The 15,486-nt window shown below is 41.3% G+C and overlaps 1 protein-coding gene across 2 annotated transcripts; it reads left to right on the forward strand.

Annotated features, from left to right (window-relative positions):
• Window positions 1-1,125: 1,125 nt before the first annotated feature.
• Window positions 1,126-12,303, forward strand: PIGT (phosphatidylinositol glycan anchor biosynthesis class T). 2 transcript variants are annotated; one of them, XM_063297159.1, is made up of 12 exons: window positions 1,126-1,325; window positions 2,050-2,227; window positions 3,920-4,047; window positions 4,830-4,930; window positions 5,175-5,261; window positions 6,347-6,434; window positions 6,516-6,613; window positions 7,741-7,906; window positions 8,617-8,817; window positions 9,840-10,005; window positions 10,142-10,225; window positions 11,133-12,303. In XM_063297159.1, exons 1-12 carry the CDS (start codon window positions 1,142-1,144, stop codon window positions 11,383-11,385), a joined length of 1,734 nt encoding a protein of 577 aa, XP_063153229.1. In that variant the 5' UTR covers window positions 1,126-1,141; the 3' UTR covers window positions 11,386-12,303. The 2 variants fall into 2 exon arrangements, with proteins under 2 accessions (XP_063153229.1, XP_063153230.1); XM_063297160.1 differs by lacking the exon at window positions 11,133-12,303 and adding an exon at window positions 10,273-10,819 and having other exon boundaries at window positions 10,142-10,240.
• The last annotated feature ends 3,183 nt before the right edge of the window (window positions 12,304-15,486 follow it).

Raw genomic sequence — 15,486 nt, forward strand, 5'->3', positions numbered from 1 at the left:
AAAAAGCTCAGATAAATCGGGTTGAATGCTGACTGTAAATATTTATTTCAAAAATTATTTTTAAATCAATAGAAGAGAATACAGTATATGTAGCTCCAGGTTGAACTGTGGAGTCCTTGGTGCTCTCTGAGCTTCGTTCTTTGCTTGCGGACATTTCATTACCTGACTAGGTAACATCATCAGCAAGAGTGAGGGAGGAGTTTGCTGCCTGTTTATATATAGTAGCTTGACCTGCCAGTGTTGGTAGGGGTGTGGTTTCCTCTTTGGTGGTTCCTTGATTGGAGTACAGGTTGGCCATGATCAGGGCGAGTTTGAATAATGCAACATTCAGTTTAGTGAGAATTGTTAATTGATACCAGGTCACATTTTAATGCAACCCAAAATTCAGTTAATGTGAGGCTAGCACATCAGAGCTTTGGTTTATGTGGGTTATAGCTATTGATATTTACTGTATTAGAAATTAAAACTGAGAAATTTTAAAATATGTTTACATTGACTTCACTGACCCCCCTGAAAGGGTCTTGGGGACCCTCAGGGGTGCCCAGGACACTTTTGAGAACTGATGATTTAGTGTGGTCCAAGGACCCCTGTGGGTCTCCCAAGATCTTCTCAGGGGTCCACAAAATCAAAATTATTTGCTAGATATTGAAGATATGTGCAAAAATGTAAAAGAATGTCAATCTTATTATTTTTATTTGTTAAAAAAACAGGGTTTTTCATGAAAAATATTAGTTAATAAGTAATTAGTTAATTAAGTATTAATGGGTTTAATACTGTTATTTTTACATGATTCAATTCTATGAATGCGTCAATTTTAATTGTTAATGCTGTAAATATCAATAAATATAATCCATACAAACAAAAGCTCTTTTGGAGTTCTCCATTAATTTTTAAAAGTGGGAAGTTAAACACCGATTTAGAGACATTTTAAAGAGTTCGCATCTCCACCGTGTACTCGGAATATTCCTATGTAAGACTAAAAGGAGACACATCACTTTATTTTTCTTGTCTCTACGTTACCCTGAATCGCAGAAAGAGCTCCCATTGGCTTTAGGGAGAAGGAAGGCGGAGTTGCCGAGGCTCGCCATTGGTCAGTGAGAGCCGGGGAGGGGCGGGGTTTCGTCTTCCTGGCGTCGTGAGAATGGAGGTGGCCGTCCCGCTGCTGGGTCTCCTCCTTTGGGCCTCGGGGTCTGTGGGGAGCGCCGCCGACGCCCCTCGGGACTCCTTGCGAGAGGAGTTGGTGCTCAGCCCCTTGCCTTCCGGGGATGTGGCCGCCACGTTCCAGTTCCGCACCCGCTGGGACTCGGACCTACAGCGCGGGGGCGGTGAGAGACCTGGCGCGGGGGCCGGGGCCGGCACAGCCGTTGGGCGGCGGGCTTGACAGGGGCAGGGCGCTGCGGGGTGGGGGGGCCGGGGACATGCATACATGCATATGTTCGTGCATTCTGGACAACCTTTGTGTAATTTCCTGTGCTCAGGAATCATAACTTGTAGGAAAAGGTTTCCAGAGGGGGTTAAGAAAAGCCCTGATGCCCTCCAGATTTTCTGGACTGCAACTCTCGAAGTCCTCGACGAGCAGAGGGATTTTATGCGTTCACTCGCATTTGAAATAACGGGAGAGGTGATCTGCAGACTAGCTCAGCTTTCCCCAATTTGCTGCCCTCCAGACCGATTGGGACTGTTTTTTATTGATCCCAGCAATTACGTTAATATTTGAAATAGCAGAGAGCGTCTTGTTTCCCACAGTAACTTCACTCCCTGCTGTAATTGGCAGCTTCTACCTAAAAATGCCTCCTTCTCCAGCTGGGCACCTTTCCAGCCTTTGGGTTTGGCATAGGATTTCTAGGGCATGTGGTTGCAACCATCTGGAGGATGCCAGAACACAGGAGGCTAGCAGTAAGTCTGTTTAATAGTCTGAGTGATAGCTTCCATTATCTTAACTGGAGAATAAGTTGTTGAGGGATAGATACAAGGTGGGGCAGATAGGGGTGGGAGAGAATGGATGCTGTTCTCACTTTACCTTCCTGTTCTATCTTCGTTTTCTCACAGTCTCCCATTACCGACTGTTCCCTAAGGCCCTGGGCCAGCTTATTTCCAAGTATTCAGTGCGCGAGTTACATCTCTCCCTCACTCAGGGCTTCTGGCGAACACGGAGCTGGGGACAGCCTTACTTGCAAGCTCCTGCAGGTGCAGAACTCTGGGTCTGGTTCCAGGACACTGTCTCAGAGTAAGTAGGTTCATAGTCTCCATTATTTATATATTTATTTGATTTACCTATATCCTAGGTAGGACTCTTCCAACTGTTTTTTTTTCCTCTGTAGAAACCCTGTGAAGTAGGCTGAGCTAAAAGGTGGCCCCAGTTCATCTAGTGAGTTTCTGGGGCTGATGCTGAATGTGAACCTCGGTTTCATGGATCCTAATCTAAAACCTTACCCTACGTTGGCTGTGACAGTTAAAAGCAAATATATAGAAGTGATTTCAGCCTTCATTTTTTGCTTGGCTACTTATACTTGGTTACTCATTTAAAGGCTGGCAGGGAAATGGTGATTATTTATTTATTTATTTATTTAATTTTTATCCTGCCTTTATTATTTTTATAAATAACTCAAGGCGGTGAACATACCTAATACTCCTTCCTCCTCCTATTTTCCCCACAACAACAACCCTGTGAGGTGAATTGGGCTGAGAGAGAGTGATGGGCCCAAGGCCACCCCAGTGTCTTAAGTCAATGGGAGCCTCCAGTAGGGCCATAGTACTATAGTACATAATAGTTTATAGATACGTCTGATTGGCTTCTGTCAACCTGACCATATGTACAGAGGATGGCGGGAAATATAGTCTAACACTTCTGGACAGCTGGGACAGGCTTGACCTGATAATCCATTATTCATCATATGATGTATATGGGCATGAATCAGACACATAATCTAGGTTTTTGTTTTTGTATTTTTGGGTTATAGGGTTGTATGAATCTACCATGGTGATTTTCAGGTTTGAAAACAATGGTTGATAGTTCAGCAGCAGCAGCAGCATGTGCTGATATCCTTTCTAGTTTCTTCAGTAATGGTGTCTCCAGTCTATATGTGGATGTGGGTCACTTTGAGAAAAAAAAATCAGGGTTTTTATAGTTGGCTGCTGAGGGCATGACAGCTGTATAGAAGGCCACATATACTTCTGCACTCCCAGGAACAGCTCTCTTTTCTTCAGATGCAATGAGGGAGGAGAAAAAAACTCTTTTTCACCACCCTCAAAAGTGAGGCATACACAATGCAATGTGCTGTAACCTGAAATTTGGTCATACTTTTCGATTTCCACCACTTATGCTCCAGGCATCTCCCTGCCTCCTTTACTGCCTGCAGCTCCTAAGTAGACCAAGCATACCTACAAGCTTTATGAATAGAGGTCACGTAGGAGTGAAATGTCCTGTGGCTTGAGATGGCTTGACATTTCAGTCCACCATCAAAGCCTCAATCAAAAGTTTTGGTGCCACAGCTGCCATGGGTGGGCTTCACAATCAGCCCTCAGTGGATGCATTCTAACCAAATAGTGATTATCCCTGAAAAAGAAGTCACCTATGGGTCTTTCACCCACAGACCATTCCCCTCAGTGCAAAAATCGAATATAGGGTATGTTCTACTTGGTGTATGGAGGAAGATATAATTTGTAACAGGCCTATGGAAATCAAGGTGACCATGTACTTCTGAGCTGATCCTGAAAGACTAGCCTTAGCATGTGTGTTGAAATCGCTAAGCACCAACAGACTGAGAGTACCTGCAATACATTGTGAAAGTTTCAGGTATGCTCACTAGCCAAAACACCAAACACTTACTTAAAATGGTTTAGCAAATCATCTTAGAAGTTTCAGATGACTCCTTCACATACATATTACAATGCTTACGAAATGTTTTTCCTTTTGTAGTGTTGACAAAGCTTGGAATGATCTTAGTAACATCCTCTCAGGAATATTCTGTGCCTCTCTGAACTTCATTGATTCCACCAACACAATCATCCCAACTGCATCCTTCAAGCCACTGGGACTGGTGAACGGTGAGTTTATCTTACTTAGATGTAAAGGATCTCATCAAATAATTCTATAGGTATTAACCAAAATAAATTAAAATGTAAGAATAATATAATAAGAATGGTTTAATGAATAGTGCTATTTAAAAAAATCTGGGTACTTGGATAGTTGGAAAAAATCGTTACTGTGATTGTGGCAGTTTACAATATAGAACACTGAGATTCTTTATTTTAAAAATGACATGCAGCAAACCAGGAATGGAGCTAATAATCATTAGAAAGCCACAAGGAACAAAGGAGTTTTAACAGGTTTTGTAAAACTCACTGAAAGTACTATTCAGCCTCCTTAGGAAGAGTTCTCAGTTGAGCTGCCACTTCTGAGCAAGGCTATTCCATTTTCCATCAAAAGTTTTACAAATAGGTATCACATGTTCAGTAGTAGTTTCTCTTTTTTCCCTCCCTGCATCCCCCAGGACTGATCTGAGGCATACAAAAAGTACAAGAGATCCAGTCCATCAGCAACATCACAGCCCATATATGCTGCTATTTGTAGGATAATGTGATTTACAGAAATAGTAAAAAAGGAGGAGGCTAAGTGTTGACTAGATTTCAGTGATAGTCAAGCCCCACATTTCTTCAGTGTATCCTTGGAATCATATAAGTTTACAGGGGACGTGCACATGTCTGTAAACCTTCTCACCCAAGCGTTCCCTGCTTGATGCCTTCTGAATGTGCTGGACTTTTAATTCCCATAATCCCTAGCAAAATCCAGGTTGGGGAAGGTTCTAATCTTTGGCTCCCTCATTCAGTAACAGATCATCGTTTCCTACGATACGCTGTCTTGCCCCGTGAAGTTGTATGCACCGAAAACCTCACACCCTGGAAGAAACTGTTACCTTGCAGCTCAAAGGTGAGACATGTGTCAGCTGCACTAGTTGAGCCTTGAAGCAGCAGCATGTCCTTGACCACCGGACTTCTTTTACTCTTGTAAATATTAGTTGGATATCTGCAACATTGCTTTAGGGGGTTTGCCTCTTCTTTGGTGGGTATGTGTAACTTGGAATTGGGTCAGAGTATCATAGGTGCATAGTTGCATAGTTCCTAAGCTTGCTTTGGATTCTGCAGGGAAAAAAAACCTTCTTTTTATTTTCCAGGCTGGCCTGGCTGTTCTGCTGAAGGCTGAGCGACTGTTCCACAGCAGTTATCACTCCCAGGCTGTGCACATCCGTCCCATCTGCAGGGTGGGTTTTGGGGTGTTTGGTTCATCAGTCAGCTGGAAGAGTTGAGGACAGAATACTCAAGACTTGAGAATGTTGTATCTATAATCTTGGTTCCTTAATTAAGCTGAAGGTGATCCTCTTAAAAATTAAATGTAAAAAAAAATTGGTAGATCAGTCCAAAGGTTTATCTAGTTCAGCGTTCTGTTTCCACCATGGTCAACCTGATACCTTTGAAAAGTCCACAAGAACAACAGCAGCATCCAGCTTGTGATCCACAGCAGTTGGTAATGAGAGGCAGTGTTGCCTCTGATACCAGAGGTGAAAGGTAACCTTCATAACCGGAAGCCTAACATCCACAAAATTAGAAGGAAATTCCCTTTAAATCTCCAGGTTGATGGCAATTGCTGTATCTGCATCCCCTGGTTATATTATGGGATTCATTATGAGCTAGATTAAGAAGTATTTGCTTTTATCTGACTTGAATCTTCCACCACCAACTTCATTGACTGACCTAGGGATCCGAAGCTTTGCCTCAGCTATTAGGTTGGGTTTTCTTATTTTTCACTTGTTTGTTGGTGTGTTTATATGAGTTTTATTAGATGTTGGAGCACATAGACATCAGGGGTAAAGTGCTGGCCGCCAAGACAGTGATTGTGTTTTCTAACAGACAAAAATACCACCAAATGATATGTGCCTGTGTTGAAATCCAGGTTGAATAAAACAGGGTTCCTGTTTTCTGGGAGTTGAAGTCTGCACAGCTTAGAGTTGCCAAGGTTGAAAAACCCTGGAATAAAAGACTGGTTCTGCAAAATTACAACTGGTAATGAGCAAGTTTAGCTGAAATGTTCAAAGCAGTTATTTTGGGGCTCTTACGAACCAAAAGAAAGAAGTTCTCCCTGTATATTTATGTTGTGGTGGGAGACCGCAGGCATTACATGCCTTAGGATTTCCCACATTGTAAAATTTGTTTTGCTGGAGTATTTACAATTCTCAGGGCAGATTTCTCCAGAAATTTTGAGAAGAAATGTTGAGATTGCTATAGTTTTTAACATGTTAAAATTTTTAAAATGTGGGTGTTTTTTCTCCCTTTGCCCTTTTTCTTTCAGGACAAATCTTGCCTGAGCTTATCTTGGGAACTCAGGCAGATCCTCACTGTGGTCTTTGATAGTTTTGCCAGTGCCCAGGGCAAGAAAGGTAACTCAGGCTCCTGTCTCTGTATTGTTACTGCTCGTCCTGATTCATCCCTTAGCTGACCTTGTGTTGATCTCTCTTCAGATTGGTCGCTCTTAAAGATTTTCTCTCGCACGCTTACCGAAGCCTGTCCTCTGGCATCTCAAAGCAAGGTTTACGTTGATATTTCCAGCAAAACCCAGGTAACTTTTCTTTGTCAACCATGTTTGAATATAGATGGAATGTTAAGAAACTGAAATGAGCAGCCTTTTTTTGACCTGAGTTAGACTTTAAAAAAAAAATCAGGATGATGCCACTGGAGGGAACAAGACTTTTTGAAACTTTCTAGGCTTTGGAGAGGTCCTTTTAGGTAAAATAGGTGTTTTAAGCCTGAGGGCGGGGAGGAGTGCTTATCATATTTCAACCAAATTTTGGCAATGTCTGTAGTGTATCTGCAATAAAATAATAATAGCCAGGGGGTGGGGGGTGGGACACAGCAGTTTGCCCTCCCCAGCATTATCTGTATTTCCATCGTGTAACTATCTCCTGAAATGGTCTTCAAACTGAGCTCAGTGGGTGAAAAAAAAACCCGATAGAAGCTCCAGATGGAACTGGACTGAATGGGTAACCAGTGTACGTCAGGGATTTAGCTTTTTGCAGTGGAAGTGCTTGGTATCTTCAGTAGTAAAATCTTATTGTTAGTGAGGGCAGTATCGTGTAATTTTTTTTATATATGCCATTTTTAGTTTTTGTTGTAGTTTTGGTAGTGTATAGGACTGTGGGTATCGTACTTGGTTTTGCTACATTAGTGACTCTAAATTGGTTGTTTTTTTACAAGGTGGTCATGCTTCTATAGTGTTATGTGTAAGGATTTGCAATTACTGGTTCTCTTAGGTGTTCTGATGTTTTAATTGACTTCTGAAATGGTTGTTACATGCTCTTTTGAAAAAAATGTTATTCTCATGAATATGTGAGAATGGAGAAATGTTCAAGAGACTGCCTTGATGTGCACACATTCAGTGCATAGAAAAAGCACCTTTGCCTTGCTATGTATGTTTTCCAACCTTCATGCTTCTGTGTGCTGCTTGGAAGAGTGTCTTACTGGTAGAGTTTCCACTGAATTGGGGAACTTGGGCTGTTGTGATTCTGAATACACAGAGAGACTGCCTAAACAGCTTGTGCCTAGTTCCCCTCGTAAATATAAGAAGTTGCTGCTGAACACACATGTGGAAGGAGGCATTGAGCATGTTTTAGATAGCTATGGTATGATGAGGATGGCATACGTAGAGAGTATATTTCTGAAGGCAAATGAATTTGCTTATATTCTCAGGAGCAAGAGTTACTGGATGTTTCCCCAACTCCTTTATCTGTCTATGAAGCAACTGTCCAGGGAGAGAGGAGAACCTATGCAGTCTATGACCTTCTGAATCCAACACTCTTCAACACATCTCGCAGCCTCAATGTGCTGTTGAGATGGAAACGGCCTCAGGATAACTGTGAGTGATCGGTGGTTTCCTGGCTTCCCTCTGCTATTTTGATGACTGTGTATCAGTACAAAGGATACCATTGTGCTATGCCAGTTGAGTCTGTTAACTAGGACTAATACTTAACTAGTCCTCTCATATTCCATGGCCTAATAATTTAGAGCTGAATTTTCCCCATGGGTGGTTCAGGTTATTTTTTTACTTTGAACTGGGACACCAGTAGAAGATCTGGTGGTATTCCCAACCATCCAGGAGAATTTTCTTTAAAGGAGCAACATGAAAACTCTAGAAATTCAGAGAAATGTGTACTGTCCTTCCTAGCAGAGGTGTTCAAATCATCAAGCAGTGATTTGGTCACATATTATAAAAAGTAGGAAACAAATAGCCCTTCCTCCTAATATGCAAACAATGGGGGAATCCTGTGTAAGTAAGGAAATAGAACTTTCCCTTTAAGGTTTTAAGACATCAGTCTCTATGTTAATAATGAGAGCTGAATGGAAGTGGCTTCTTTCTAACCTTCCCCGCACCACCAGATCTTTTGGAGCTACAGTGCCCATCATTCCCAGCTAATAAAGATGATGCATGTTGCACGTCCACATATATGGAGGGCGGCGGGTGGCAGAAAATCATGTTGGTTGCAAAATCTATTGCTTTAAGTGTATTTCAATTGATACAGATGCTGAAGCTGTGTTTCTAACTCATGTCTTGTTTATTTTCTTCAGTGGGCCTGGCAGTACCAGTGCTCCATGCTCAGCGCTATGTGAGTGGTTATGGTCTCCAAACAGGAGAAATCAGCACTCTTGTGTATAACGCACATCCATATCGAGCTTTCCCTGTGCTTCTGCTGGAGACTGTGCCCTGGTACCTACGGCTCTACATCCATACCTTGACCATTATCACTAAAGGAAAGGAAAATAAACCAAGTAAGATAGAAACTTCCTCTAATACGTGCTTTTTCTAATCCTTTTTCTTTTTAGGAGAAATCCCTTGCCTCTTGAAGAGAACAGTGGAAATGCAGAATTGTTGCTTAGTCTTTCCTTTGTTTGCTCCACAACCAATTTGTATCCATTGGTACTTAGATCTAGAGGATTGCCCAAGATTACCATCCACCTTTAGGGCTGCTTGTTATAATTTTCAGAATGTTGGGAATCTTGGTTTATACAGCTGATCCTGAGCATTAGACCTGAGATCCCGGCTTGGTGATACCTCATTCCAAATTGCTGAATGACCCCCCCCCCAGCAGTTTCATGTAGATGTTAAACAACATGGGGGACAACATCAAGCTCTGAGGCAGCCCACACTGGAGTTTGTAAAGGCTTATGAGCTGCCCCCCTGTGACTACTGACTGGAACCTCTGATTGAGGTGGGATTGAAAACTATTGTAGTGCTGTGCCCACAACTCCCATCACTGCCGGTGGCCCAGAAGGATGCCATGGTTAATGGAATTTTTAAAAATCTAAAAATAATACATGGATGAAGTAATACAGGGCTAGCAGCACAATAGAGAATACCCATCTTGGCACCTACAGCTAATTGCTATATTACGTGATTGCTTTGGATTTGACCTGTATAGATTTCATCAGTATTTTTATACATTTTCTTAGGACATTTAATGCATCATTTTTTACAAATTAAAAATAAAAATTAATAGCCTATCGGCTTGGAAATAAGTCCCACTGTATTCTATTCGGCTTCTTAGCCAGCAGGCACAGGACTGCAGCCTTGATTTTTTTTTTCCCAACTGAATTTTGATGTTTAATCAGAATCCCCAAGAGTGTGCATTCCAAAGAGTGAAAGTGGAGCAGTGTGCTCTGCTCTGCAGAGGTGCTATGGAGATTGACTGGGCCTGAGGAAGAACATTCCTTAAGATATTTATATGAACCTCAAGGAAGAATTTTATTTATTTACTGTATCTGAAGTGCTGATTGTATCTCTTTGGTGTTAGGTTATATCCATTATCAGCCGGCTCAGGACAGAAAGCGTCCCCATCTCTTGGAAATGTTGATTCAGTTGCCAGCAAACTCAGTCACAAAGATCAACATCCAGTTTGAGAGAGCCTTGCTCAAGTGGACAGAATACACACCTGACCCCAACCACGGCTTCTACGTGAGGTAAGCGGGGACAGCCCTCAGCCAGGTAGTTGTTGGGGTTTGTCTGTTTTGGCTGTGCTTCGTCCCTTTGAATCCTTGACTGCTTGTTTTCCTGGAGGGGCTCAGTCTTACTTTTTTCTCTTTCTCTGGTTTGTAGCCCGTCTGTCTTAAGTGCCCTAGTGCCAAGCACCATTGCCATAAAAGAGGAAGATGAAGATATAAAACCCCTCTTTGCTTCACTGTGAGTGCCCTAAACCTTGGCATATGAAGGATATGCCATATGCCAACCTTGGCATATGAAGGATGGTGGAAAGTGGGAATTGTGTGGAGTTGGCACTGCTGCTGTTGAACATGGGAGCTGCTTACACCAGCTTGCATCGTTTGGCCATTTAGTCAGTATCTGTTCCATTCTCCCCCAGGTGTTTCTTGTCTATTCCTGTCAGCCCCATTAGGTAGACCAGACCAGGAAATCAACTCCCAGGAAGGCTAAAACTACTTTTATTGGGATTTATTATAATAACAAAACCTTGCAAGTTGATTGTGCTATACCTCCTCCCCCTTCATATGTTCCACTGAATCAGGGAGGCATCTACCTTGAGCCACTTCCAAATGTTACCTCATTCCTCTGGACTTAAAAAATATTTCAGCCCCTTTGCTTAAATTCCTGCATATTTCTGTCAAGGTCATCTTTCTGACTCTCTACAATTGCAGCCTTGCCACAGCTGGTATTCAGAGGTGTTGAATGTTTGCTGTCATAATGCTGCTACCTGGTCCTTGAACCATGCTGGCTGATTTACTATGGGAGCTAAGTCCCAATACACATGGAGGGTTCCAGATTGGGGAGACTTGTTCTGTTTTAACTGACAGCAAGAATTTGCAATTTCTCAAACGTTGACAGCACTTGAATTTGGAAGCTGCCTGCATGCAACAATGCATGTGCTCTGTCACTTGAGTATTTCTTTGCTGCTGAAGCAAGATTCCAGGATAGCAAAGTTGAAATGCATCTTGGAGGAAGGCAGTGGTTAATCAGTTCCATAATCTGCAAAGAAAATTGCATTGGTCACCAGAAGTTGGGCTTGACTCAAAAATACCTTTATCTTCACCCCTGATTTTAAGCCTCCACTGATTTTTTTTCCTCTATTTCCCAGGTTTCCTTCCTTTGATGGCTCTAGCTACTTTGTTCGTCTCTACACAGAACCTCTCCTGGTGAATCTGCCAACACCAGACTTTAGCATGCCATATAATGTGATTTGTTTGACCTGCACTGTGGTAGCTGTGTGTTATGGCTCCTTCTATAGCCTTCTTACCAGAACATTCCATGTGGAAGAACCCAAGAGGGGAGGCCTAGCAAAGCGACTGGCAAACATAATTCGTAAAATAAGAGGCGTACCACCTCTCTGAGGAGAGTGTGCATGTACTTCTGAAAGCTTTAGGAACTCTACAGCCAGGAACTGAAGGGCCAACTTTTGAGAAGGTAGATGGTTTAAGCAGGGTACCTTATGCTCTAAATAAGACTTAATTTATTTTCTTCTTCTGGATTGTTTTTTATGGTTGTTGGAGAGCTCCCTTCATTGCTAATCTCAGGACTGTAAATAAAAATGCCCAGGGGAAAAGCTTACTCTTTTGAAGATGTTTACATTATCTGGAAAGACAACTCTAAATAAGCCAGGACTGCTCTTGAATTTTTATCTCCTTGGTATTGGTAAAGTATTCCCACTCTCTCTCAATAGCCAACTTACTTTCATTGCCTGTGAATACCTTTTAACTGCCATGTGAGACTTAACTGGAGGCAGAATATTTTGAGAACAGCTCATCAGCACTGTGTTGGTGGACATAAGAGAGCCAAGACACATAAACAAAATATTAAATGTATAGCATTTGTGCCTGAGGGTATTCTGCATACCTATTTAATTTTAGCAAATCGCCTTTTTAGAAAAAGCAGTTTGAAGCACACTGATGCAGATGTCACTGGGGAATGCAGCTTCTAGACATATTCATAACAGATTGTGCTTTAGAGCATGGGCAACCTGGACAGAGAATGCTCTAAAACAGAGAAACTATGTTGTTGAACTGGTGATACCCACAGGATTTAGATTAAGATGATGATCTAAATTGGGAAATGAGCAGTATTTGTATGCTGGATAAGGAAAAAATCCAAAAATTGTTTTAAAAAATTTCAGTAAATAATTGACAAGTGGTACTAAGGTCTTCATAAAGGTCATGATTTTAATTAGCTTTCCACATATACTGCCTGATAGCCAAGCAAAAATTTCACCTGGGTGAACCTATAAAATTCCATGCAAGATAAGTGAATGGGTTGAGGGACAGATTAGAAGCCAGTTTTTATCCCATGCCCAGCAATCTGAAAGACAGTTACCTTGACTGATGGTGAAAGGCTAAGCAGAGTCAGACCTGGATAGTACTTGGATAGGAGACTGCCAGGGAATACTCAGTCTGTAAATTGGGCTGGAAAGTTGAAAAAGCATCCTGGAAAAATGCAGTGGAAAGCACTTTTGCAGTGTTGTCAAGAAAGCTACAGGTATGTACAGTGGTGAGAAAGTTTGTGAATAGCTAAGGAGATTCTGATTAAAGATGCAACACAAAAAACAGTGCATTGTCATATCTTTATTGAATTCTAGGGTAAATATTGCTCATTGTTGGTGTCTGGAAGCCGAGAGGAACAGGCTCAGGCTAAATCCTAGCAAAACTGAGTGCGTATGGGTTCTACGGCCTCCCAGATCTGGAGGACTTTCCCACAAGATCCAACAGAGTGGGCATGCTCCAGGTTCCCTCTATTAAACAACATCATTTGATGGGACCAAGAGACATGCCATTTCTGTCATGGTGCCTTCCCTATGGAATGGCATACCGCTGTGATCCAGATGGCCCAGGTCTTGCCAGCCTTTTGTGAAGCACTGAAGACCTGGTTCCCCTCGGGTGTTAGGCAAAAGTATTAAGTCTTTAAGGGATGATTAGGCAGATATATGAGTGGCCTGAGGGGTAATGTGCTTTTAGGGGGGTTTGTTTGATATTGTTTGTTGTTTTAATCAGATGTTAGCTGCCCAGATTCACATTTCTGAGTTGGACAGCCATATAAATTGAATCTATGAATAAATAAACAAGTGTGACCTTTGGTCCAAAAAAAAGGTTGAATCTCTGTTATGTTGAACCATAACATTTGGATTTGCATTCAAGTTTCATTTTTTCCAAAATATTCTACGCTATAGCCGAATGGCAAATTGCTAGCCACTGCCTGCTTTTAATGGACTTCAAAGAAAGTTCATTGCTCTTACCAACACTGCATCTACTTCGTATGTCCTGTTACCTAAGTGCACATGAATTTACATATTTAACATACAAAATTTTTGTGCATATGGAAACCGGAGAGAATATTTTAATAAGAGTTGCTATCACCTTGTTAGACAGGTAATTCATGGAACATTAACTCATTGCATGTACCAATCTTACTGTTACCACATTTGGGGCTGCAGGTTATTGAATTCATGACTTCAGACGGCTCACTCTGTAGCAAGAATGCCTAGTCTCTTTTTTACTAGTTCTCTAGCAACCTATGTGGTTGCCAGGAGTCGAAAATGACTTGATGGCATATAATCAATCTAGCATTTGGAAACTGTCAAGACTCTGTATGGACAGTGGCCAAAGGATTATACACCACTGGAAGTAAACACCTTATTTGCATCAATTGAATACTGATACATGGGGGTGGGGGGTAGTTGTCAATATGTATATTAATCTTTTTTTTAATCAGGTTTTAAGAGACCTTTCAAATAGCTTGGTCAAAATTTTTGGAACTGTTGTTTATGATATACATTTTCTGGCCATTTTGTTTAAATTATGTTAATATAATGGCTTTGTTTTTCTGTTAATTTGAAAACAATATTTGAAAATGATTGCTATTTGTTTAGGTATTTAATGCAATGAAATGAAGGCATATATTATTCCTCCCCTAACATCTGAAATGTAGTTCAATTGGAGAAGAGTTTTTTTTTTTTTAAGTCTTACAGAAATTTATTTATTCATCAAATTTATATGGCCACCCATCTCACAAAAAGCGGGCAGCATGCAACAATCCAATAAAACAATATATAAACAATAATTACCTAAAACCATTATATAATATTAATATGCACAGAATGGAATCTAAATAAAGAGCAAGCTATACAACTTGCAAATCACAAGGCTGGCTCCCATGGCTGGTATGCAAATCGTATAAGGACATCCTTTTAGAGCAGTGCTTCCCAAACTTTTTCCTTCATAACCCAAAACCACGTATCAAAAAGTCCTTTTTACCAGATGTAGACAAAACACTTCAAGTCAATTTAATGGGTTCGTGTGTTGTTACCCAAAGAAGAACTACTTTTACCCAATTTTGGGTAATTTACCCAGGTCTGGGAAGCACTGTTTCAGAGCTACATAAATTTGCTGAGTTTCAGCATCATGCAGTGAGATCACAGATTTCCTCTTTGGCAGCTCCCATCTTAAGTGCTTTCACAAGGTTCTCAAGCTTTAATACAGTATTACAAAGCACTCTCCCATTTCTGTAGATTTAGGGTGTGTGTGTGTGTGTAAAAAGGTGGGATAAAAATCTTACATGTTTATTTGATTTTATTTGATTTATATAGTCACCCATGTCACATAGGTATACATCAGTATACCACCCATATCCCAGGATTCTGGAAATTCACAGCAGTAAATTAACACAAAAACAAGCTACCTCAGCTTGCTATTCTCATTAAAAGCTGTTCCACATACAGAACAAAAACAAACTCCATTCCAATAAAAAAATGTAATTTACCAAAAAAACCAAATGAGGCAGCCCAACAGTACCATTAACAAGCAAATGTCCATTTAAACAAAGCTGTTTGTGTTGCTTTCCCTCCAAAGCTATAGTCAAGTGACAATGTTCATGGATCCCCACCAGAATTTCAGGTCCCTGATTAAGGTGGCAGGGATATTTTTCAGTATCTGAAAAAGTAAAAAGCTGCTCGCTCTCTCTCTCTCCTGGGATCAATGCTACATGGCACATTGGGCAGTAAGGGTTCTCCAACTCTTTCGGTCTTGAGCAAGTGCTTCGGCATTCTTTCATGTGATATTCAATGCCTTCAGTTCTTGTATCAGTGTTCTTTGCCATGTTATTCGAGGGCGTCCTTGTTGTCGTTTAGTGTCAGTGGGGGTCCACCTCATTGCTACTTTAGGGATCCGGTTGTTCTCCATGCGAAAGATGTGACCAACCAGTTGGAGTCTTCTACATGCGATGATGTTATGAAGTTTACATGATCCACTCCTTCGGAGCACCTCCTCGTTGGTGATGTGGTCGAAATACTGGATCTTTAAGATTTGGCGGAGGCATCTCTGTTGGAAGACGTTCTTCCTGATGCCTTCCAAATCTCGCTGGCATAAGTAGCTGTTGGGATCATAATAGAAGTGAACAGATGGAGTTTAATCTTCAGCAATTTGGACGGCGAGCACCAGAACTTGTTC

Source organism: Candoia aspera, chromosome 3 (assembly GCF_035149785.1).
Source record: "Candoia aspera isolate rCanAsp1 chromosome 3, rCanAsp1.hap2, whole genome shotgun sequence".
In the NCBI taxonomy this organism is placed as follows: domain Eukaryota; kingdom Metazoa; phylum Chordata; class Lepidosauria; order Squamata; family Boidae; genus Candoia; species Candoia aspera.

Excerpts from the sequence above, each read along its gene's own strand:
- PIGT (XM_063297159.1), top strand. The coding sequence starts at position 1,142 with ATGGAGGTGGCCGTCCCGCTGCTGGGTCTCCTCCTTTGGGCCTCGGGG. Across the intron at positions 4,931-5,174 it reads TGTTACCTTGCAGCTCAAAG|GCTGGCCTGGCTGTTCTGCT; the intron begins GTGAGACATGTG and ends TTTATTTTCCAG. Across the intron at positions 7,907-8,616 it reads GAAACGGCCTCAGGATAACT|TGGGCCTGGCAGTACCAGTG; the intron begins GTGAGTGATCGG and ends TATTTTCTTCAG.